Below are 24,930 nucleotides of genomic sequence, written 5' to 3'. Positions count from 1 at the left end.
TGGTATTGCTTCAATATGCTCTGCTCTCGACTTTCTAGGTGGTAGAGATCTGCAGATTTTGAAAGCACTGCCAAATTGTTGCAGTGCACTGGTGGAAGTAGTCAGTGTATAATATGGCGAATACAGTTACAGTTGAGTGGGCTGTTTGTCATGGATGAATCTGAGCTTCTTCATTTTTGTTGGAACTGCACTCATCCAGACAAATGGAGAGTATTCTATCACACACCTTCAATGTACCTTGTAAACAGCCTTCAAGGTGGGGTGTTACTCAATGCAGAACTCTCACACCCATGACCTGCTCTTGCATCTATAGTATTTATTTGACTGGTACACTTCAGTTTCTGATCAATTCTAATCCTCAGGACATTGTTGTTAAGAGATTCAGTGATGATAATGTCATTGAAAGACAAGGGGAGATACTTGATTGGTGGAAATGGTCATTGCCTGGCATTTAAATGGCAAGCAACATTTATGTCACACTTCCGCCCAAATGTGATTACCACCCAAGTTCTGTAATATACAGACACAGACTGCTCAGTACTTGAGGCCTTGTGAATGCTCCTGAGCACTGTGCAACCTTCAGCAAATATTTGCTTTTCTGAACTTAAGACAGTAGTAAGGTCACTGACAGTAGTAAGGTCACTGATGAAGCAGCTGACAGGCCTAGGACACTGCCTTCTTTAATGCAAGAAAGTAACTCAGTTTCATTACTTATTTCTACGACCTTTTCAGCAGAGCCCAACTCATGCTACTAAGTTATATCATATGATTCATTACTAAGTTAGGAATTGCAACAACTTTGCCAAACTTTCAGGACTACACTGAGTGTTTCCTGGTTTAGCATCACAACTTCTGTAAATTAAATTTACTTTTCCTTACCAACTCAAGACCACCTTTACTGACCAATATCTAATTAAATGATGGTTGCTGTGGGAACTACACAGTGCAGTGCCCTTCTATGCAATGGATACCCATCATGTCCACATCCACCATGAGTTGCTCTGGCGTGAGAAACCATACCAATCAACTACTTTCAATCTTGGACAACAACCAGTTAACTATGATTTATGCTAATCACCACAAATCCTCAACCTTGAGCATACTCACTAGCAAGTGATGCAAGGTGAGGCTGAATATGGATTTCTTTGAGCAGCACTGCAGCTGGAAGGTGGATAGTGAGGTCACACCATGCTTCTTCTGGTAAGAAGATATACGACCACGCTGCAGATCTAGCTCTACGATGGGGTGGTGTGGCCTGAAGCAGTACCTCAGCTGGCTGAGCTGTTGGGCTACTAGAAGTTATTGTACCTGCAAACAGAAAAAAACAAACTAATTACAAAAAGGGACAGATTTTTGCATGCAAGTAACTGAAAAGTCTCTTCACTTTTGACTGCAGTCAATTGAAACAAATAAAAACATAATTACTTTAAAGACTGACTACAATATTGGATACCTGCATGGTATAGTCCTCCAGTTTGTTAGTGCAATCAGAGTTAAAGTAAAAAATTATACAGTGGATTAAATTGCATTTAAACAGAGAAATGATGAAACACTAACTGGGCACCACATACCCAATGGAGCGAAGTTATGAAGTCCTTCCGCATTGTCAGGCTCTGAAGCTAATACTCTAGCCTTCATGTTTCCATCAATTGTCTTACCGGGTCCACAGTCAAGAAACTTCATTATGGTAGATACCATGCTCCGTGCTGTATTAACAATTGCTCGGGTACTAGTTACCATGTTATTGCAGATAAGCTGGACACCCCCTAACAGATTGAAACAGCAATTCTTCAGATAGTATCCAAAAGCAGTGTCTCACAAAAAGTAAAAATGTATACATAATTCATTACTATGTTATTCCTTTTCTGGATGAATAAACAAGTTAGCACAAAACACTGGAAAAGCTGGTGAAAATTGTTCCCTAATGTGCACCTAAACAGTTGAATTTTCATTAATTATCTCATCTATGGAAAGATGACAACAGCCACTTACATGGTGCCAGATTATGGTGTCATCTTAGATTATAAATTTGTCAAGATACAGACTACAGCTTCAGCTTAGAATGAACTGTGCTACCATGTTACTGCATTCAGTTTTGGGAATTGTATCACAGGAAAAATGCAATGATTCTTGAACGTAATATAGTGGAGATTCACTAGACTGATGGTATTTCCTCTAATGGGAATCTCCAGAACGTGGACACACAACATTAAAATCAAAGCTTGACTATTCAAGAGTAATGTCAGAAAAGTAGCAGAAATGTGAGGCACTCCTAAAGTATCAACGAAAATTTCAACTTTTTCTGTAATGTAGGAATTACAGAACCAAGGAGAGTAGATGAAAGCAACAAATAGACCAACAACAATTTTAATTGAATGACCTACTGCTGTTCAGAGTACCTAAAACCTCCAGTTAAGTCAGGGTGATGTAAACATTGTTATTAACATGGTCTGGAAAAGCATCCATTGTAAAATACAGGGAATCAAAAAGGAGAAAGCCTGGAATCATGCAATCACTTTCTATTGTTTCAATTGCAAATATTGCACTTGTACAATGTACATACCCATGTCATGGAAAGCTTTTAGCGCTTCAGTGGAATCCAAAACTCGCAAAATAAACCACAACAATGGTTCAGATAGCTGACATGTTGAAAGGGAACCCTAAAAAGATTAAAAGATATTATGATTAAAAAATTATTGAAAAGCAAACAAGCAAGAGTCCAAAATAACCCGTTATGGTTTATGTGTGGTGATTCTCTCTGCTGAGAAAGTGAAATCATTCTCCTTCCCTGCACAAGTGTTCGGTAATGTGAGAAAAATGCTTAACAGAAAGCCAAAGGAGATTTGAAGTTCAGCATGAATTTCATGCCACTTAAAAAAGAATGTGCACTCCCTGAGCCTGCAACTAATACTTGGAACAGCTTCATTTCAAAGGGAAAGACCTGAAGAAGTGCTGAATGCCCTGAAAATATGGTTACTTTCAAAAGGGAGCAAACAACATAATCACTTTCAGGAACAAAAATAAAGTTGCTGGAAAAGCTCAGCAGGTCTGGCAGCATCTGAAGGAAAAAACAAGAGTTAACGTTTCGGGTCCGGTGACCCTTCCTCAGATCATAATCATAATCACATTCAGATTTTCATGACAATCACATACTAGTATTCCCTCTCTTGCTGTCTTTTATTGCAGCATGCTTTCAAAGTTATAAAGTGTGTTTTCCCCAGACTGCACCCAGGACGTGCCTTGGCTAATTATAGTAGCCAACTATCCTACTAAAAATCAGCAACCAGCTAACACTATGTTTTGGGCACAAACTGTCAGACTACAAAATGTTGAAACAAGGGTTCGTATCCTTAGTAATCCAGCCCTATTGATAGGAGGTCAGACAAAGACGTGATCCATTGGTGTGTTGGGGGTCAGAGTAAAGACAGAAATCGTGCAAAAATATTAAACATAGGAATGAAGGAGCAAGTTCTAATTCACACTGGCAGCAGGCCTGGGAATTGTAAATGCACAATGTAAATGAGACACCAGAAAATGAGGCAATGTCAGGTCAAGTGCCTATACAGTGAAGTGTGTTTTTTTTTGTAGTAAACTAGGATAAATTACAGCTGATCACTTGTCAAAGAAAAACAGAAGAATTGTGTCAAAGGTCACAGCTCCTATAATAGTTCAAGATAAAATTTTCAAATATTTTAGTAAGTATGATGCAATAGCATATTTGATCAAGACTATAGATATCGTACCTCAAAAATGTAAAATGATTAATTCCATTACCTGTCTTCCCATGTACCCACAGGCCATATATGTAAGAATTGGCTGCAGCATGACCTGCACTGAAGTGGCTTTTTTGCTTAATGTAGTTAGAATGCTGAAGAGACCATCACCAACTGAAATGGCATCTAAACCACTGTGGAAGTTCTCATGTTTTGTAAGATGTAATCCACTTGCACCTGATTAGGAAATAAAGCAACAATCTCTAGTGTTGACATTGGCATTTTTGCAAGAAAAGCATTTGTTCAAACATTAAAGTAAATTTCAAAAGTTATCAACTCAACAATTAAGATTTGTGTACCTCAAAATTATTTTCCACATGACCCATAAGATACAGATGCTTCCTTTATAAATGGATTAAATTGTGTTAATTGATACATTTAGAATATATAAAAAGAAATGTTTACAACACTGCATTCCACAGTAGCTAATAATTGGCTGAATTTAAACTGATTATTTAAGTAGCCTCCGGTTTTATGGGGAAACTATACTGTAAGTATAACATGGAAAGCAGTCGTTCACCAGTCTCTCCACGTTGAGGTACGTTGTCTACGAACAATATTCTTATCCTTGCTGCTCTTCCTGTTTCTACATCATCCCACCTTTGTTCAACCATCTATTTTATCTCTTCTCAAATGCTGGCATGATTTCTGTACTTAGCTACTAATTCATGTTTTTAAGAGCCTAACAAGCCTATATTTTTAAAAAAATTCTGTTCTCTGTTGTAAATCTTACATAGCCAATTTAATAAATATTGTTCTATTATTCCGGATAACTGAAAACAGTCATCTGTTCTTGTCCAGCCTGCAGAAACAGCTCACAAGTTTCAAACACAATCAAATTACCCTATAATCTTCTTTTAGATTTCAGGCCTTAGCTGTATTTTGACTTTAACTTTTGCTCTAAATGGAGTAAATACAACTTTTGAATCATTTCTTCATTCCAAGCATCCTAGTGAATCTGTGTTAGACCTACAGATTTCCCCAAATCCTTCCTGCCATGTTATCTGCACACCATATCATCCCAGGTGGGATTCAAGGCTTTATACACAATTACCATTACATTCAACTTTTGCGGCTCACCACAAAGCAGTATTGGTTTAACATTTTTTAAAATGCTCATCAGTTTTAGGTGTTTCTATTGATATCATGGGCCTAAATCCACTGCCTTTCTACATTGCAACCTCCAAAATTTTTAATTTGATTTTCTAAAAAAAATCAAAACTTAATTCTTCACATTTACTAAAATTCCACCTTTCACCTTAACTGTTCATATTCTATTATTAAATCCATACGATTTACTTATTTTCATCTTCAGAATCTTTAAATCCCCTGTATTAGGTACCTCAACTAAATCTTACAGTAACACTGATTACTTTTAATGAGGTCCATCTTAACAGAGGCTACTCATCAACAAAATACCTACCTATTATCATTGCCATAGCATTGCTATTGCACTGGCCCAGAGCTGAAAGGATCTGGCTCATGATTTGCTGATTTCCCAAAACCAAATCGGCAATGCAAGTTGTTGCTCCTTGTGTGAAAGAGGTGTTTGTGCTCGCATCTTTACTGCCAGAGACCTTTTCCTCATCAGACACGCTGTCTGACGCACTGCTGGCAACTGCCATCCTGGCACTGTACTCCCGGTTACTTGAAAGGGGCAACTGCACCAAAATGTTAACCAACTTAAGCAAATCAAACATGAGCTGATCCCTCGTCGTCTCCCCACATACAGCTTTTGCATCTCCTGGACGAATGATATTTGCAAACAATCCTCCGAAACAGGCACGGGCCCCAACTGAACTGTCCGAGCCGCTTCGAGATATAACCTTGTCTGAGCAGGTGATGTAATGATGTACCAGGAAAGTCACGGATTCGATGACTGCAGATATTGCGCTGACAGAAACAGACTCAAAGTTTTGCTCCAACGTAAACTCCAGGAGTTTTACCTGTGCATCCAGTGGACCTTGTCCAGTTTGGAATGGGCCTCTGAGAAATAATTTTGTTCAAGTTACAAATCATGATTTGACAGGATTAACATAATCATCATCATACAACAGCCATATGCACCTCTAATGATTTAGAAATATTGATTTGTTATCTATGTGGAAACGTCTATAAGAAGAACATGCTTTGTGAACTTTCTAAACCAACAATGACAGTTGCAATATTTACAAACCTGAGATTTTGTTTTTAATTTTGGATCTGAACTGGAAAGTTCTTCCATCTAGTTTGCCTAGCTTGACTAAGTCAAAGCACTCCTTCCTCCAAGTCAACAAAACAGAGTGCAAATCTGCTCTGGAGACTTGAATTGAGCTCTCAATGCTGCTGTAGTGTTAGAAGTGTAATCTTGTGGATCAGGTATGAAACTGGGCATTCTGTTGCATTATTCAAAGAGAAGGACAGATTCAGGTTAATCCACAATTATTATTAATTATTAATACTTCCTTCCCCTCACTCCTCTTTTTCGCCTTCCAACTTGCTGAGATCTCTGCATTCCAGTAATTCAAGGTATTTGAGCATCCCAATTTCAAAATTCCACCGCTACCAACCATGCTTTCAGCTGCCAGAGCCCAAGATCTGAAATTTCTTCCTAAACACCACATCACTTAGCTCTCTTTTCTCCAAGACATCTTTTAAAAGCCATCTCTCTGGTGAAGTTTTTGGTCACTTGTCATAATGTCTCATGTGAAACTGTCTGATAATGTTCCTTTGAAATGCATTTGTTCTTTTACTGTATTCAGATACTAAAACATGTTACTGTATTATCCTAATTATGTTTTTGGGACCTAGTTCAGCACCAATCGGCTACAACACCTGTCACTCCAAATAGTAACTCACTGGTTATGATGCACTTTGGAATGTCTCCAATGATACATTAATTCAAAAATACAGACCATTCTTTTCTAAACTTGGCGGGGGAAATAAACTGCAGTGGAGTGGTTAGAAGTAAATATTATTCAGTTGTTGGGATTCATAGTCATATTAATTATAAAAAATGCATATTTCTATAGGGCTTTTAATGCAATAAAACATCCTGAAGTACTTCACGAAGCATTAAAAATTTGACATTGAGTCAAATAAAGTTATATTAGCATAGATGGCCAAAAATATGGAGAGGTTTAGGGAGTTATGCAGCGTTTACGACACGGCAGATGAAGAGACAGTCAATAATAATGCTGCAATTACAACCTGGTAAACTCAAAAGGCCCAAATTAGTGAAGCACAGATATGTTGCAAGATTGTTGGGTCAGAGGAGATTATATCAATTATATATTTGAGGCCATGGAAGGATTTGAAAACAGGAATGAGAGAACGTTTAAAAAAAAAATCAAAGCAATGCATAACTGAGAGCCAATGTAGGTCAACGAGCAGAGAGGTGATGGGTGAATAGGACATATGCAAAATTCTGGATAACCTCAGGTTTAAGGAGAACAGGTTGACAGGCCAGCCAGAAGCATGTCAAAATAGTCTGGTCTAAAATTATGGATGAGAGTGTCAGCCGGTCAGCAGAGATAATTACGTTACAAATGTGGAAAAGCCAGTCTCAGTGATGGAACAGGTGTGTTGTTGGAAGCATGTCACTGTCCACTTCTACAATGACATATGTGACTCAAAGTACCACCTCATAATAGCATGCTTTTGGTTTTGGTCCCTAGATGCAGGTCTCTGAGTCCTTGCTGAATCATAAACTGAGGAACAAAATGCTGTACAGCACGGGAATAAATTTTAATACCACTAATGTATGATGTAAACAATGGTATAAAAATTACACTGAAATGTTATCAGATAGCGAATTGAATTATTTCAGCTAAGTGAACATTTAATCATTGTTTTTAAGTAAATAATACGTGACCAAAAATTAGTTATTGCTAGAATACAAGGTGCCACTCTGAGCTAAGAGGCTGCACTCTCACAAAAGTCACTACACTGTGTTGATGTTCCACACTAGAGGCCTAAGCGCATAAACCATGCTGACAATTAGTCCAGTACTGAAGGAGAGTTGTATTGTTAAAGATGCTTTCTTTTTGGTCAGATGTTAAAACAAAGAGCCTTGTGTCCCTCAGGTGTGCAAGAAAAAATTCTCATGATTTGAAGACAAGGGAGTTTCTTTGAATACCCGGACACCATTTATTCAACATCTCTTAAACTAAACTACCTGGTCATTTATTTCACTGTTACTGTATTTACCTTCACAGTGTACAATGTGATTCTTTTATTTTCTACCTTGCAACAGCAATAATATTTTTTAAGACAATTAATGGGCTGAACAACACTTTAGGACATCCCATGGTCATGAAAGGGAGGAAAATGGAAGGAATCAAGGAATTCAGGAAAATTATAATCATCAGCAAAGAGGTACGAGTAAACTAATGGAACTCTGGGTTGTCAAGTGCCCAGATCCTGATGGATTGCCTCCTAGGGTCTTAAATGAAATGGCACAAGTGAGTTGATGAACCTGTTTTAATTTTCCAAAACTCCCTCAATTCAGGCAAAGTTTCACTCGATTAACAGATAATAAGCCTAACTCCTTTGTTCAAAAAGGAAGGTAGAAAACAGCATATTACAGATCAGTTAGTTTTAAATCTGTCAAAGGGGAAATGTTAGACGTTCCAATTAAAAAAGTTTTAGCAGAGCATTTAGATAAATTCAAAGTAATCCAGCAGAGTCAGCATGGTTTTGTGGAAGGAAAATTATTTTTAACCAATCTATTGGTGTTCTTTGAGGAAGTAACATGCTGTGGATAAAGAGGAACAGGAGGATGAACTGTATTTAAATTTACAGAAGGTATTTGATTGAGTGAAACATCAAAAGTTTGTTGTGGAACATAAAAGCTCATGGTTTAGGGGCACATACTGGAAAAGATAGATGATTGATTGGCTAACTGGAAACATTGAGTAGGCATAAAAGAGTCTTTTAATGCAACAAGTGATGTGGCACAGGGGTGTGTTGCTGGGACCTTAAATGTTCACACTTTACGTTAATAACTTCAATAAAAGGAGAGGGTATTGATGCCAAGTTTGCTGATGTTTGAAGAGACATGAGGAGACTACAGAAAGATATGGATCAATTAACTGAGTGGACAACAATCCGGCAAATGGTGCATAATATGAGAACATGTAAAACTGTCCACTTTGGACAGAGATGACACAAAAATTGATCTTTGGAATCTGCTTCTTAATAAAGACTTAGCAAAGTCTTTGAATATTTTTAAAGCGGGGTGAATAGATTCTTGGTAAGCAAGGGGATGAACGCCAGAGGTACTCAGAAACGTGGATTTGTGGTTACAATCAAATCAGTCACAATCTTTCTGAATTGCTCAAAAGGCTGCAGGGGCTAAGCACTCTTGCCATTTGTTCATATGAAAACTCTACTCAGTGAAAATTCTTACCTCCTCTAATTTTAACTACAATGGGAAAGATTCTCTACTTAAAAAGTGAATAGTAATATTAAATATTAAATCAATCGATCACATTCTTAGCAAAATGCTTGTTACCTTTCAGTTGAAAGTATATGTATAAGCTTCAACAGGAATTCACTGAACATCTGAGGATTGGTTGAAGAGAGGTGCACCTGGAGTCGAGTAAGAAACTCTAGCATAGCTTGAGTAGCTGTTGGTCCGACCTAAAGACAAAAGACAGGCTAAACCTTTCCGTTAAATGTACTTTGAAATGCAATTTCATTAAATCCCAAAGCTGCATCTGCAAATGTAGAATTAAAATTGATGTCACAGTATGAATTAACTACCATGCTCCATATCAACTATTCAATTTCCAGCCTCAGCTGGAATAATGGATTCTCCATTAGACCTGGAGATTGCTTTGCAGAACATCTACATTTTGCTTGCAACAAAAGACTCTGAGCTTCCAGTTGCCTGCCATTTTAACACACCACCTTGTTCCCTGGCCAACATCTGTGTCTCAGGCTTGCTGCAGTGTTCCAGCGAAGCTCAACGCAAGCTAGAAGAACACCACCTCATTTTCCGCTTGGGGACGCTGCAACCCTCCGGACTCAATACCAAGTTCAATAACTTTAGGGCCTAAACTCTCCAATGTCCTGGCCCTGTACCCCACGCTCCAGGTCTTGTTATCACATAGCCTGCCATTACATACTACTTATTGTTGGTCACTGACAGTCCCCATTAACAGCTATTTGCCCTCCTAGCCAGATTGTTATCAACTCCTTTGTCTATCCAACTGCTCTTCTCTCTCTTTGGGCTTTATCCTATCGTTTAATCCCTACCCCATCCCCCTCCCTATCTTCTGCATATAAACCAATGTTTTCTTAACTACCATCAGTTCTGAGGAAGGCTCACCAGACCCAAAACGTTAACTGATTTTTCTTCTTCACAGATGCTGCCAGGCCTGCTGAGCTTTTCCAGCAACTTTGGTTTTTGTAACGGATTCTCAGTCAAGGCAACTACAGAAATGCAATAATTGTAAATAGTCCAGGGAAGGGTCCTCAAGATACAGACCATAAATAGGTCATTCAGCCCACTACGTCTGCTCCACCATTCAATCATGGCTGATCTGTTTCTCAAACCTATTCTCCTGCCTCTTCCCTATAACCTTTGAACACCTTACTCAGCTAGAATTTATCTGTCTTAAATACACTTAATGACTTAGCCCTGACAGCCTTCTGCGGCAATGAGTTCCACAGATTCATCATCCTCTGGTTGAAGAAATTCCTCCTCATCTCAGATTCTGAACAGTTTCCCTTCATTCTGAGGCTGTGCCCTGGGCTCATAGTCTCTCCTACTAGTGGAAGCATCTTTTCCACATCCACCCTCTCCAGGTCTCTCAGTATTCTGAGAGTCAGTTTCAGAATACTAAGATGCCCAGATAGAGTGAGGGTGACAGGTAGGGTTAGGAAACAGTCCGATCCTCAAATTGCACCCAGTAATCCCTCCTGAACTTGTTTGCACGTTATGATCAAATTTGTTTGTGATGTCTTTTGAAAATAACCTGGCATCACTTAAAACCTTCACTCATGAAGAATGTAACTTAGTCTACCCAATATATAGTCTCAGCAACAGGTCAATGATTTCAGAAAGATGGGGAGAGCATTAGAGAAATATCAGAAAAATAGGCCACCAAAAAAAAAATTCCACCCTTAATTTTTGGTCCATCCTGTTTTTCATTCAGAATTCTCTCCTGGCAGTAATAGCTCCTCTATAATTTGGCAACAATTTTAAGGGTTAAGCTTTTCACTCTCTCCTTGATTTTTTGGATGAGTTGAAAGTGAACAATGGGTGTTAAATTTGTGGCATCAATATATCAAGCTAAGTTTTGGGATCCACTCAAAATATGACAGCATTCCGCATATGTTGAAACTCATTTCAACACAGTTCGCCAGAGGTTTGATCTCTGCTGAAACAAAGTATCCACTGCAAGTCTTATTGATCTACATTATGATATCCTCAGTAAAAATGACTGTACAAACAAGTTTCCAGAGTTAGAATAAATAAAATTTGCATCAACTCTATTGGACTGTTGTGGAGTCAATTCAATAACAAAAAACATTCATTATACAAAAATATACTGGACTTCAATTTCATGTGTAGATCAATTTAAAAACCTAAGAAATAACAATTTTGCTGTAGAAGGCACTGTGCAAGTGAATGTTCTAGCCCAACATACCCACGAGAATTAGGTGTGGGAAGATATTCACTAATTGTAGGCTACCTGCTTCCTTCCATTGTGACAACTAAGAACTGTAGGAAAGATCATTCCAGATCTGTACTTTGTATCTGATCACCCGAGCAGCAACCATCAAGAAACTGGGCAAGTTGCAGCTTACTTCCGTAAAGAAAATCACCAGGTTTGCCTTCTGTTAATTCAAATGCAAGGAATATTAAGTAGATTGCACTCCTGGTGCATACTCTATCCTATAAGATAGTCTGATATCTTCTGTACCCACCAAGGGAATATGTTGCAGCTTATGCCCGGCATAATCGTTCCATTAACCTTGCCAGTTAAATTAGTTATTTTTAGGACTGGCAACTTCAACAGTACATCTATTACGATAACATTAATTTCTAGCATTGTACTGAAAGTCCAGAAGTCATTGCATCTTTTAATTGTATCCTGCTCCTAAAACTGATAAACACAAGGCTCATCCACAACAAGTTGACTGCCTTACTTGCTTTCATTAGGAATGAAATCAGAGTGGTTTCAATTGCCCTATAATTATATTGCCAATCATGGAATGAACTGTTATGTGGAGCTAAGAAAGAACATTTATACTCTTCAGAAGTTCACAAACATCACTAAGATAAATTATGTATCTTAATTCAACATACTAGAGTTAAAAGTGGTCAGTCAACATCTCAAAGCTAAAAATGCCAAAGATGTTTTTCTGATCTTTGATACAAACTTCTCTCCATACATTTAGCTATCAACTAGCAAAATTCCTATTCAATGACATGACATAAGATCACAACGACTGTATCTTTTAGCACTGCTGACTGTTTCATTCACTGTATGAAACACGAGTCCTAATCTTGGTGACATTAAATGAATAGACTCAAACAATCAACTACTGAATTGCAGAATCCAACATGGCAGCTGTATACTTTCTCTGTTCTTTGCCTTGTCAAAATACCACTATCACCTTGAAAAGAATAACTGTTCCTCTTATTTAATCAATAGCTCACACATGTAATGAGAAAATTATTCCAGTGTATAGGTTGGTAACATAAATCCTGGCAACGAGCATTTGAGAAACATATTCACTCATTATCTATGTTGTTCTGAAATTAGTCCAAGCAGAGGCTAAAATAACCTCCCAAATGGAAGAAAGTATAGGTACACACTCCATTAGCACCAAATTATTCTTCGACATCTTCCATCATCTCAACCTCCAGACAGCTTAGAGAAAGTCCGGAGATCAGATGATCACCATAGGGCAAAGGATTAAGAAAAAGGAAAAACTTCAGCTCAGAAGAAAAAGACGATAACATATGGAACAAAGCCAAGTTAACAGAAATTAATTAGAGCAACAGCTAGACTTAATTCAATCATACAGAATAAATTATTCAACAACTGTCTCTTCATCACTGGAGTCCCCAAATAGATATAAAATAAAAATAGGAATAATACCAAGAAAGGCAGTTTGTAAAAAAAATAAACAAATGCATATCATAAATGTAAAAAATTAAGTACCTGTGGGCTGTGTTGACAAGTGCCATGAGGGCTGGTTCCTGAGAAGAATCTCACTAATACGTGAATCATGTTTGGATCAGAAACCATCACCTGTGCTGTGTTTTCTTGCAACACCATACTATTGCTTGGAGCAACTGAAACAAAAAAAAAATGGCCTCCAATAAACTCACTGTTGACATAATTTTTAAACAAGACTAAGTAAGCATCTCAATCCAACTTGCGTACAATACGTGTTACATTTCAGGAACTGGAATTACATTTACGTTTTTTCCATTTAGAGGATGTGGGCTGGCATCTATTGAACTTATTGTAAAACTAAAATTTAAATACAGTACATTATGCATTCACTTCATAAAATTTTGCAAATGATTTAGGCTTCCCATGGACTTAAATTTGCAGCTTATAAACTGAAGTCCATTTTAATTTGCCAAAGTAAATAAGCTTTTGCAAATATTTTGTAACCAAGAATTGGGTTAAAGCAAATGATGAAAAACCCTAGAATGATAAAAATCTCCTGTCTGAAAATATCAAATTAATGCTCTAATGGGTGCCACAGAAAGCTTAAGATAGTTTCAGTGTTTCCTTTGGCCCTTGTCTGCACCTTGCCTATACACCATTCAACAAACACCTTTTTTTGCTGGTCAAGATTTCAACTTCTATCATAAATTCCTCCTGTTCTGCCTGCAAGTTTCTGCATCTTGTCTGTTCTCTCTCATTGGTTAATTGTTCTGCCACTTGCATATCTGCTCTACTTGCTACAATCTTTTATTTGTACAGAATCTGGAACTTGAGGGGAAGAGCTTAGTCAGAATATTGGAAGGTTGAGCTGGTCATCAAAGCCTTCCACATTCTCTGCCTTAGTTTCCTCCTTCTATTAGTTTCATGTGTCCCCAGCCTACTTGAGCACTTCTGGATTTTCTGTTCAGCAATCATACAGATGTTGAGGCCACAATTCAAATGTCATATTAGCGTGCACTTACATTAAAACCTCAAAGTAACTCAGCTATTTAATCACTGATTTTAAAATTTGTTCAAAAGAATGCAATCCGAACATGTGAAATTCAGCTTTATATTCATGATTTTATTTTCCAATTGCAAAATCCACTTATGCAGTTTAAGTGAGCCAAGAGATCAGATGATTAAACGAATCTTTGCAGCTATGCCAAATATGTGAGCCCTTACCAGTTCTAACCAGTGGAAGAAATTGCCACTGTTAGACATATCATAATCCCTCATGATCTTGAAGGCCTCCACCAAGTCTTGTCTGAAGCTTCTCAGCAGTGAATTCCCAAACCTCTCTTCACAACAGTGACTCAAATGATCCTACACTCCACCTTTATCATTACTTTTAACCATATCTGCAGGCTAAGTTTTGTACAGAAGTTCATCATTACTGATAAAAAAAGAAAGCAACTCAACTAATTACAGCTCATTTTGCAAATAGCAAATCCTGCAACTGGAATATGCAAGTAGGTTGGATAAGTATATAGTAGGCATAAATAAAACATAACAGAGGGAGGTTATTACTTTGTTTAAATAGGATCTAAAAGGGCACCAAATATAATTAGTCTGATCCATGGAAACTAAGCTAAGAGTTTCTCTTAACAATTTTGTTTCACTAAGGGAAGATAGAAAAATTCCAAACTCAAAGGGATCACTTACCATTCAGCTGCATGTTCGTCATAAGAGTCAGACTGTGCAACACAAGGCACCAAGTCCGTAGAGAAGTGTTTGGGTACCAGGCTAACACTGTTAAGAGGCTAGATATTGAAGCTGCCATTTAAATGAAAAGACATATTTTGAGAAAGTTGTTCAAAATTTACAGAGTACACAAGTCTTAACTGTCACCTTTTATCTTCAAATATATATTATATATATTACATATGCAAACATAATTCAGCAATTTTTAGATGTTTGAGAAAATTAAGTAAACAGCCTCTACTTTTGGTAAAAAGTAGCTCACCTTGGCTTAAAGGGATTGTTGGAACTCTGCTTGCATTAAATAAAAAAACATCTGTTCCAGCATCTTCATTTCCAACAGAACAAGCATTCATGTTCAATGTAAGCCATAACTGCAATAATGATTCCAACTGAAATAAAATTAAAACTGCAATTACAAAAAAGTGAAAATGAAGAATCATAGTCAAAGAAACAAATGTAATAGTTCAGATCCTATACCTGAACATGATGAACCTGGAGCATTGAGAACAGTTTGTTGAAACATGCACTTAACATGGGGATTGATGGTGGTGGCACAATCAGCTGGCTAGATGAATGCAAGCCCCTCAACATGGAGTCATCAGTTCCAGGAGGTGGCTGAGATACTAGAGCAAACAAATAAAAAATTACCACTTATTGTTTCCCCACTTCACACAGTCCCCACCTCTTTACAATGAGTTACAACGAAATTCTACATCTACCACAGTAATCCGTGGTACATGAGCACCTGGGTCAGACGGCATATCATTAGCAATTACTCTTGAATTGATAGCAGTTGGGATTTACCTCTAATAATTTTCTAATCAAGTGCTAACATTCATTTAGAGGCTCTATTGTATTTAGAGAACTTTTTTTATTAAGATCAAGAGAAAGCCCAGAACTGGGCGATTTTGGGTTTTGTTTTTGACTTTAATTAGTGTTAGCCCTGTGAAGACAATGGAACAGAATAGCTACATAAAACTCCTGAGACGTGAGTATAAGATATAGTGAATTTGATTACCTTCGAGTGAAGAGTTGGTGTTAGTCCCAAACTACTGGGAGTTGGAATAAAAACAGTGAACATTAAACAAAGTGTGGGAGTAGGCAATTCAGTCCCTCGAGCCTGCTCCACCACTCAACACGATCATGGCTGGACTTATCTCAGCCTCAGATCCACTTTCCTGCCCATGCCCCATAACCTTTCAACCCTTTTCTAAGTAAAACTCTGAGTAAATTTAAGGAAGAGACAGACAATGCCCCAGCATCCACCACACAGTAGTGAGTTCCACAGATTCATGACCCTTTGAGAGATATAATTCCTCTGCATCTCTGCTTTAAATCTGCTACACCTTATCCTGAAACTATGGCCTCTGGTTTTAGATTTCCCACTACAGGAAACATCCTTTCTACGTCTAATTTATCAGTTTTCATTAGTATCTTATATACTTCAATTACATCTCTCATTCTTCTGAACTTGAGTGTATAGGCTTAAGTTACTCAATCTCTCTTCATAAGACAAACGCCTCACCTCCGGAATCAATCTAATGAGTCTCCTCTGAACCAGTTTCTCATCCTCAAACTAAATTCAAATTCAGGCATACAATGACCACTCTTCCCTAGAGTACTCTTTACTAGGAGATCATTCATTAATCCCACCTCATTACACAATACCAAATTCAGAATAACCTGCTCTCTGGTTGCTTTCCCAATAGATTGTTTCTTGAAACATTCTCTGACACATTCAAATTAGCTCTCCCTCAAGGCTACCCTTAATAATTTGATTAACCCAGCCCATATACACGTATTAAAATCACCCACGATTATTATAGTATTTTTCCTATAAGCTCACAGTATTTCCTGATTTACACTGTGCCTCATGATGGAACTACTATTTAAGGACCTATAGGTTACTCCCACCAGGGATTTTTCTCCCTTGCTATTTCTCATTTCCACCCAAACAGATTCGACATTATCTTAAAGCTGGGTACCATTAAGCTTAGGTATGTGGTAGCTCAAGGAAGAAGCAATCACAGTTCTAGAAGAAAGATTCAAGTCGCAAGTAACTTAAACCTCCTGAGGTGTTAGGTGCAGAGATTCTGGTGAGAATATTAGAAGAGTGGTGCTTTGGGTACTATACAAAAGCTGTTTTGTTTATTTTCAATTTATAGAGTTTATGGATTTATGGAATTATATTTTTGCTGTTTAAAATCTAGGAATTTATATCATAAGTAGATAGTTTGGATTATTCTAGTTTATTGTAGCTACTAATTCTTGTTTTTAAAATAAAACCTGCCGCAATGCATGCTTATGTTTCAGCGAGAGACCACTTTATTAAAACTGAAACAGATTAAAGTATGATCTGACAAGTCAGGTTTCTAGCTGAAACCTGACTTGTCTGGTAATAACATCACTGAGACCACAACAGTATTAATGGTCTCATCACCTCATTCAAGTGATAACTCTGAAGAATCCTCTATATAGAGATGCATTTTGAGAATGTGGATATTCTGGCAACTTTGCTCTGATGGAAAGCAGTTTCCAGAACATAAAAACACTAAAAAAGTATCATAACTTTCAGTCACTTTCACCATTTGCTCCAATTGTTTCTGCACTGGCTCTCCAAAATAAGCAACAGACTTCGTGCCATTCTTCTACCTTCTCTCCATACAGTTACATATTCTTCCTTTTTCTTAAGCCAGTTTCTGACCAGACCCTAAAGCTACAGATGTAGCAACTCCCAATCAAGTGCTAAGGTCATCTCTTGGAAAGTTTTAAAACCTTACATGCAAACTTTTTAATTTTTGAAAGCTACTCAAGAAGAAATCTCTGCATGTATCCAAACTTGCACATGGGTTGTTAAGCTCAGCCACCTGCATCAAAAAAATAGCACTAATCCAGGTTGCCAGCAGCACATCACACTTCAGAGTTAGCCTAATAGTAGTTACTTCAGGATGAAGTCAGGACAAAAGCAATATATTGAACACATCACAAAGACATTTTAATTTGTGCTCCAGTTTATCAGCTGCAACAAAAGAAGTGCAATACAGTTCATAAATCAGGCTAAGTCTGCAACAGTAAGAGAATTAGAAAATGATAAATAAAAGCTGTAGTTTCAATTGATATTAGGAAGCACTTTTCAAAATAAAAGTACAGTGAAAATCTGGAATCACTCTTCTATAGAGCCATTGATGCTACATCAACTGAAAACTTCAAAACTCAGCCTGATAATATCTTTGCCCAGGAAAAATCTAAGGGATTTGGAACCAAGGCTGATAACTGGGAGGAAATATAAATCAGCCATGGTATAAATGAATGGCAAATCAGCTTCAAGGAGTTGAAAGCCATGCTCCTTTTTTATGTTCCTATAATTTAGCACTCTGCTCCAGAGACTTGAGTATCTCTATTTCCATCTACCTGTAGGTGATGTATTAGTGAGAGCCTGAAGAATAGAATCAGCTTCCAGCGTAGCCATCATCTTCAACATAAGCTCAGCTTGCTGCTCCAAACCAACCTCCAGACGGGCATCCAGCGCTGCACCACAAACAGAACCAAGGATAGTTACTTTCTTTTCCTGCTAGCTTCAGCTTCAAATAGCAACAGAATTTATTTACGAAAGATACAAACCTTGAGAGACGGAAACGGATACACTTTGAGATCCATTCTTCTCACTGGCAGGGGGTGGTTTCGGCATCTGAATTCCAACGCCACCAACATAAGGATTGTAACTGTAAGTGCCATAGTCTGTACCCCAATAGTCGTACCAAGTACTGCTAATTGGCTTTTGTGAATAAAAAGAATTGAAGAGCAACACTAATCTGTTTAATGCAGACTTTACAACTCATCATTTTTCGTAAAAATGTTACTATCATTCACAAATGTATAGAATACTTAAGCTTTAAAATCTTGAAAACTAAATGTACGTTGGCAACCAAAATGCAAAGTTGAAATAAAGCAAACCCACTATTGCTACACAAATGATAAAAATTAAAATTATCCAAAATGTTTTTATTCTGTAAAGTCCCTAAAATTGTGTTGTCTTGGGCTCCCGAACATTACTGTTGTCCAAATTTATGAAACCTAAACTGAATCCAATTTCAATTCCTAAAGCATAATACAGGTTAAACAGAGAACACATTTACAAGGGTGAGTACTCTGAAAGGCCATGAGACTCCATCGGTTAATTTTAGGTCTTCAGTACCACCAAATCATTCACTTAAATTTTTCTCAAATCAATCCACCTCTAAAATTGTATTACTGATGAACAGTGGTATGACATATTTGTTATTCAAATCTTTGGTCTCTTTTTGACAAGTTACAAGAAAAATTAAAAGATCAAGATGATGGAGTTGGAAATGATAAACTTCTTACTTCCCAAGGCAACACAAACAAAAATCAATTTCAGCAACTTTAACCAGTCGAAAAAAAAAGGTTTGCATGCAAAGATGTAATTTAATCATATGTACCATACCTTGAATACTTTGGCAGCAAGTGGATCTTCATCAAAGTCAACATCTAGGGGACCAATATCAACATCCATGAGGTCTTGTAGCATGTCAAAGTCTTTGTCTTTATCTTTTTCCAAAGATGATGCAGATGGAGCACCTTTGGATGATGAAAACAGCTTTAACATTGCCAAGTATGTTAACTAATGTATGGAAATGGACCACATACACTCACCAGGCAATTTTAAGGCTGTGCTTTTTCTTTTAATTTACAAACTAAAACTGACAATATATGAAACTTAAAATTAATAAATGGACAACCAATTCACTGCATTTCCCCTACAAGTCACATACCTGTAATATCTGGAGTCAGAGGTTCATCTATAGATTCCACAAGTGGAATTACAGGCGGTTGAGGCAGGGTATCATCAGAGTCAGCTGTTGATGCCCCTGCATCTTCACCAACTGCTCCTTCTTCCATGGTCTCTATTGTTACTGGTGACAACAGCTCACCTGTTTCGATATTCAGAAAAGTTTGCAATTCATTATAACTTGAACAAAATCTTTTTAATACTGGTTACCTAATCACACAGGACAAAATCTTGAACGCTTCAGCTGAAATTGGGGCAAAAGAAAAAAATCAAATTCTGAAAGTCTGTTATAAAAATACATTCACAACAGGTTGGTCAGCATCCAGTGAAAAATGGTCAGCACTCTGATGAAGAGTTACTTCAACTTCACACAGTGGCTGACCAGTTTCATAAAAATAAGTTGTATGAATTAACAAATCATGCATTATTTTGCCCATAGCACTAATAGCATTCATCATTGAACTAATCCACTTACATACCAAGAGTCTTATAAATAATGAGATAGCAGAAACATCAATTATAACTTTCCACAATCACTTGGATTCTCGAAGGTTCCCAGCAAATTGGAAAAGAGCGATACAGGAGGGGACAAATTGTAAAACTATATGCCAGCTGGCCCAACATTCGTCAAAGGAAAATTGGTAAAATCCATTAAGGGGTTACTAGAAAGATACTTAAAAAAAAAAACACAAATTGATCTTGCAGAGTCAAAATGGTTTTGTGAAAGAAAAAAATAAGTCCTAAGAGAAAGGAAAAAGCCACGCGGTTAAAGCAACCTGTAGCTCCAAAAATGCATTTGAAAAGATGGCACATTAAAGGTTGTTTAAAAAATACATTACCCAATATGCCATGAACATGTTAGCATAGATAGAGGATTATTTAATTAACAGTAAACAGATACTAGAAATAAATGGGTCATTTTCTATTTGGCAAGCTGGAACCATTTGGGTCTCAACTAATTACATGGATGATGAGATTGAAAGTACGGTACTTTCAGGTACTGAGGGGCAGCATGGTGTTAGCACTGCTGCCTCAAGCACCAGGGACCCAAGTTTGATTCCACCCTCGGGTGACTGTCTGTATGGAGTTTGCATGAGTTTCCTCTGAGTGTTCCAGTTTCCTCCTGCAGTCCAAAGTTGTGCAGGTTAGGTGGATTGGCCATGCTAAATTGTCCATACTGTCCAGGGATGTGTAGGCTAGGTGGATTAGCCATGGGAAATGAGGGTTGCAGGGACAGGGTAAAGGGACGGGTCTGAGTGGTTGCTCTTTGGAGAATCAGTGTGGACTTGACGGCCGAATAGCCTACTTCCACACTATAGGGATTCTATGGTTCCTCTATGGTAGCTTAATTTGCCAAGGGTACGATATTAGGTTAGAAAGTAAATTTTTAAGAAAAGAAAAGAAACTACAATGGGATATACATAGATTAGGTGAGCCAGCAAAAATTTAAATGGATTGAATATAATGTGAGAAAATGAGAATGTGTCCACTTAGGCAGAAAGAACAGAAAAGCAGTTTACCAATTAAATGGAGAGAGATTTCAGAATTCTGTGGTACAGCAGGTATAACAGGCAACTGGGAAGGCAATACAATATTCGTGACAGTAAGGACTGCAGATGCTTGAAGCCAGAGTCAATAGATGTGAAACTGGAAAAGCACAGGTCAGACAGCATCCGAGAAGCAGGAAAGTCAATATTTTGGGCCGTAACCCTTCATCAGGACTGGGGAAGGGGAGGGGAGCCCAGAAATAAATTGGGGGAAAAGGGGTGGGAGGGTAGGTAGAAAGATAGATAAGTGAATACAGGTAGGGGGTTAGAGAGGTTTGTCAGCAGGAAAGGTGGAGCAGATAGGTGAGTCGGAAGATAGACAGGCTGGGGGAGGGAGGGAAGATTTTGAAACTGGTGAAGTCAATATTCAGGCCATTGGGCTAAGCTCTCAAAGCAAAATATGAGGGGTTGTTCCTCCCATTTATATTTGGTCGCACTCTGACAGTAGAGGAGGCCAAGGATGGACATTTCACCAGGGGAGTGGGAGGGAGAGTTAAAGTGGATGGCAAATGGAAGGTCAGGTTGGCTGATGTGTGCAAAGCGCAGGTGCTCCACAAACAAATCCCCGAGTCTACATTTGGTCTCCCCGATATAGAGGAGACCATATCTGTAGCAACGGTTACAGTGGATGAGGTTAGATGAAGTGCAGGTGAATCTCTGCCAGATTTGGAAGGATGGTTTGGGGCCTTGGGCAGAGGTGACAGGGGAGGTGCAGGGGCAGGTGTAGCACCTCCTGCAGTTGCAGGGGAAGGTACCAGGTGTGGTGGATGGGTTGGTGGGGAATGTAGAGCTGATGAGGGAGTCACAGAGTGAACGGACCCTGCAGAAAGTTGACAGGAGTGGGAAGGGAAATATCTTTTTGGTGGTGGGGTCTGATTGTAGGTGGCGGAAATGTCGGAGGATGATGTGCTGTATTGGGGTTCATCGCAAGGGGATAGAAATTTAAAATTACTCAAATTTCACTGCAGCTGTAGTGGGCCTTGGTGAGGCCACATCCGGAGTACTAAGGTTTCTTTCTTTAAAAAATGCTTTTTTTTTTTATTCATGGGCTGTGGGTGTCACTAGCTAGAACAGGCAACAATTTCCTTCCCTAAAAGACATCAGTGACCCAGATACAAGTTAGAAATAGTTTAGAACAGATTCACAACTAAGTCTGGGTTGAAGGGCCTATTTTATGCAGAACAGATGAACAGGTTGGGTTTGTACTCATTGGAGCTTAGAAAAAAACAAGAACTGATGTTATTGAAACACAGAAGATCATAAAGGGACTGTGATAGAGTACACCTGTGAGGGTGTGGGGAGACTAGATTCATTTTCAAAAATGAAATGTCTTCCTGTAAAGGCAATGAGAAACGTTAAGCTGTGGAACTCTTTCCCAGAAAGCGAGAGAGACTAGGTCATTGAATTTATTCAAGGCTGAATTGGATAGTTTCAAGAGACAAGGCAGCAAGAGTGCATGTGCGTGCATCTCAGCCAGGAAAGCAATTGAGACCACGATCAAATCAGCCAATGATCTAATCAAATGGCAGACCGGATGGCCTACTCCTATTCTATGTCCTATATCCCCATAGACCAGTCTCCAGGAAATGGTGGACAAAATTTGATAATGCGGACATTTCAAAAGTTCTCAATTTAATTACAAATTAAAAGGTTAACAGGTATGTAAAACGGAAAAAATACTAAGCCAAACAGGAGACATATTAGACCTGCAAACTGAAGCATCAATCTGCCATAATGAATATTTGCATAGTTTAAGTAACATGTTTATATTAACTGTTACTGACAAACAACACTGCCAATTGGAACCACTATTTGCAGAAACTAAAAACCTAATCAAATCCACTTAAAAGTCTATCTTATTTCTAGTTCAGCTATGATCCAAAATGCTGGAAACATTCGGGTCATGCTGAATCTGTGACCAGAAACCAGGACTGGATTTGCAATTCTGATGTTCTTCCATTAAAGTTAAAGTTCTTAATTGGAGTAAGGCAAATTTAATGGCATGAGATAAGAACATTCAAAAGATGATTAGAGTAGATTTTTGCAGGAAAAAGGATGTCTGACAAGTGAAAGGCTTTCAAGAGTATGATGATGAGCAGAGGCATTAGGTTCCTGTTAGATTGAAGGGTAAGGCTGGTATGATCAAGGAACATTGAATGAATAAAGATATTGGGGTTCTAGTCAAGAATGAAAGAGAATCTTATTTTAAATATAGACAACTGGGTTCAACTGAATCTCTTACTCAGTGTAAAGAATGTAGGGGCATTCTTAAGAAAGAAATCAGGAAAGCAAAGAGGGAATACAAGATAGCATTGGTAGATAAGTTTAAGGATAATCCAAAGAGATTCTACAAGTACATTATAAGTAAGAGGGTAACTAGAAAGAAGGTAGGACCCCTTAAAGATCAAGAACATCTTCATGTTGAACCCCAAGAGATGGGAGAGATACTAAATGAATATTTCGCGTCAGTTTTTACTGTGGCTAGAGCTAGAGAACTCAGGGAAATAAATACTGATGTTTTAAAAACAGTTCACATCACAGGACATAAAGTTCTGAAGATCATAGAGACTATGAAGGTGGATAAAACTCCAGGACCTGATCTAATGTATTTCAGAACATTGTGGGAAGTAAGGGAGGAAATTGAGAGGCCCCTTGTAGAAATATTTGCATCATCTGTAACTATAGGTGAGGTACCGGATATCTGGAAGTGGCTAATGTTGTACCTTTGTTTGAGAAGGGTTCTAAGGAGACTGCAGGGAATTATAGACCTGTGAGCCTGACTTCGGTTGTGGGTAAATTGTTGGAGGTGATTTTAAAAGATAGGATTTATAGACATTTAGAGAAGTAAAAATTGATTAGGGATAGTCAGTATAGTTTTGTGTGAGAAAAAAAATCATGTCTCACAAATTCCATTGAGTTTTTTTTGAGGAAGTTACTAAGAAGATTGATGAGGGCAGAGCAGTAGACATTTACTCGAACTTTATTAAAGCCTTTGACAAGGTTCCTCAAGGCCAATTAGTAAAGTTAGCCCACATGGGATTCAGGGTGAGCTTGCCAATTGGATACATATTTGGCTTAATGGCAGGAGACCGAGACCTCTTCTGGAGTACTATGTCCAGTTCTGGTCGCCCAGTTATAGGAAGGATGTTATTAAACTAGAGAGGGTTCAGAAGAGATTTACTAGCATGTTGCTGGGTATGGAGGGTTCAAGTTAAAAAGAAAGGCTGGGACTTTTCGACTGGAGTGTAGGAGGGTGAGAGGTGACCTTGTAGAGGTTTATAAAATTATGAGGGGTAGATAGGATAAATGATAGGTGTCTTTTCCCTAGTATGGGTGATTTCAAGACTAGGGTGCAGATTTTTAAGGCGAGAGGAAAGAAATTTAAAAAAAAGACATGAGGGGCAAATTATTTTTCCCACAGAGGGTGATTTGCATGTGGAATGATCTTCCTGAGGAAGTGGTGAATGTGGGCACAGTTACAACGTTCTAAAGACATTTAGATAACTACATGAATAGGAAAGGTTTGGAGGGATATGGGCCAGAAGCAGGTAGTTGGGACTAGTTTAGTTTGGGATTTTGTTCAGCATAGTCTGGCTGGATTGAAGGGTCTGTTTCTGTGCTGTATGACTCTACGAACGGTCACTGGGCTAATCACATGCTTGATTTCTTTACCACAACTGCTGCTTGGACTGAGTGTTAACAAACTCATCAGCTTTTATTTGTAATTTCTAGCAGCAGTACCATTGAGTTAAGAAAAGGAATGGTGTTTAACAAGGAAACTTGGAGAGAAAGGGCGGCTGCAAGGGCGAGAGAATGAGCGAGTGAGCAATGGATGTGACGAGGGTAACAGAAAGCGCGTGAACAGTGGAGGTAGTTGGGGTGGGGGAAGGGAAGAGAGAGAGAGAGAGAGAGAGAGAGAGAGAGAGAGAGAGAGAGAG

General features: G+C 38.2%; 1 protein-coding gene across 1 annotated transcript in view; it reads right to left on the bottom strand.

Moving 5' to 3' along the window:
- birc6 (baculoviral IAP repeat containing 6) overlaps positions 1-24,930 on the bottom strand; it is a 97,262-nt gene that overhangs the window by 45,366 nt on the left and 26,966 nt on the right. Inside the window, exons 16-29 of the mRNA XM_048601458.1 lie at positions 19,429-19,587; positions 19,101-19,234; positions 18,257-18,410; positions 18,047-18,163; positions 15,113-15,258; positions 14,898-15,024; positions 14,597-14,707; positions 12,935-13,068; positions 9,268-9,395; positions 5,197-5,759; positions 3,775-3,950; positions 2,564-2,660; positions 1,572-1,766; positions 1,108-1,308 (exon numbers count right to left, since the gene is read on the bottom strand). Of these exons, the coding sequence (XP_048457415.1) occupies positions 1,108-1,308; positions 1,572-1,766; positions 2,564-2,660; positions 3,775-3,950; positions 5,197-5,759; positions 9,268-9,395; positions 12,935-13,068; positions 14,597-14,707; positions 14,898-15,024; positions 15,113-15,258; positions 18,047-18,163; positions 18,257-18,410; positions 19,101-19,234; positions 19,429-19,587 (2,442 nt within the window). The remainder of the gene's footprint in view (positions 1-1,107; positions 1,309-1,571; positions 1,767-2,563; positions 2,661-3,774; positions 3,951-5,196; positions 5,760-9,267; positions 9,396-12,934; positions 13,069-14,596; positions 14,708-14,897; positions 15,025-15,112; positions 15,259-18,046; positions 18,164-18,256; positions 18,411-19,100; positions 19,235-19,428; positions 19,588-24,930) is intronic.

Source organism: Rhincodon typus, chromosome 9 (genome assembly GCF_021869965.1).
Source record: "Rhincodon typus isolate 14 chromosome 9, sRhiTyp1.1, whole genome shotgun sequence".
NCBI lineage: Eukaryota > Metazoa > Chordata > Chondrichthyes > Orectolobiformes > Rhincodontidae > Rhincodon > Rhincodon typus.
Note: the sequence above shows the minus strand (reverse complement) of the source record. Positions and strands in the feature narration are given on the sequence as shown.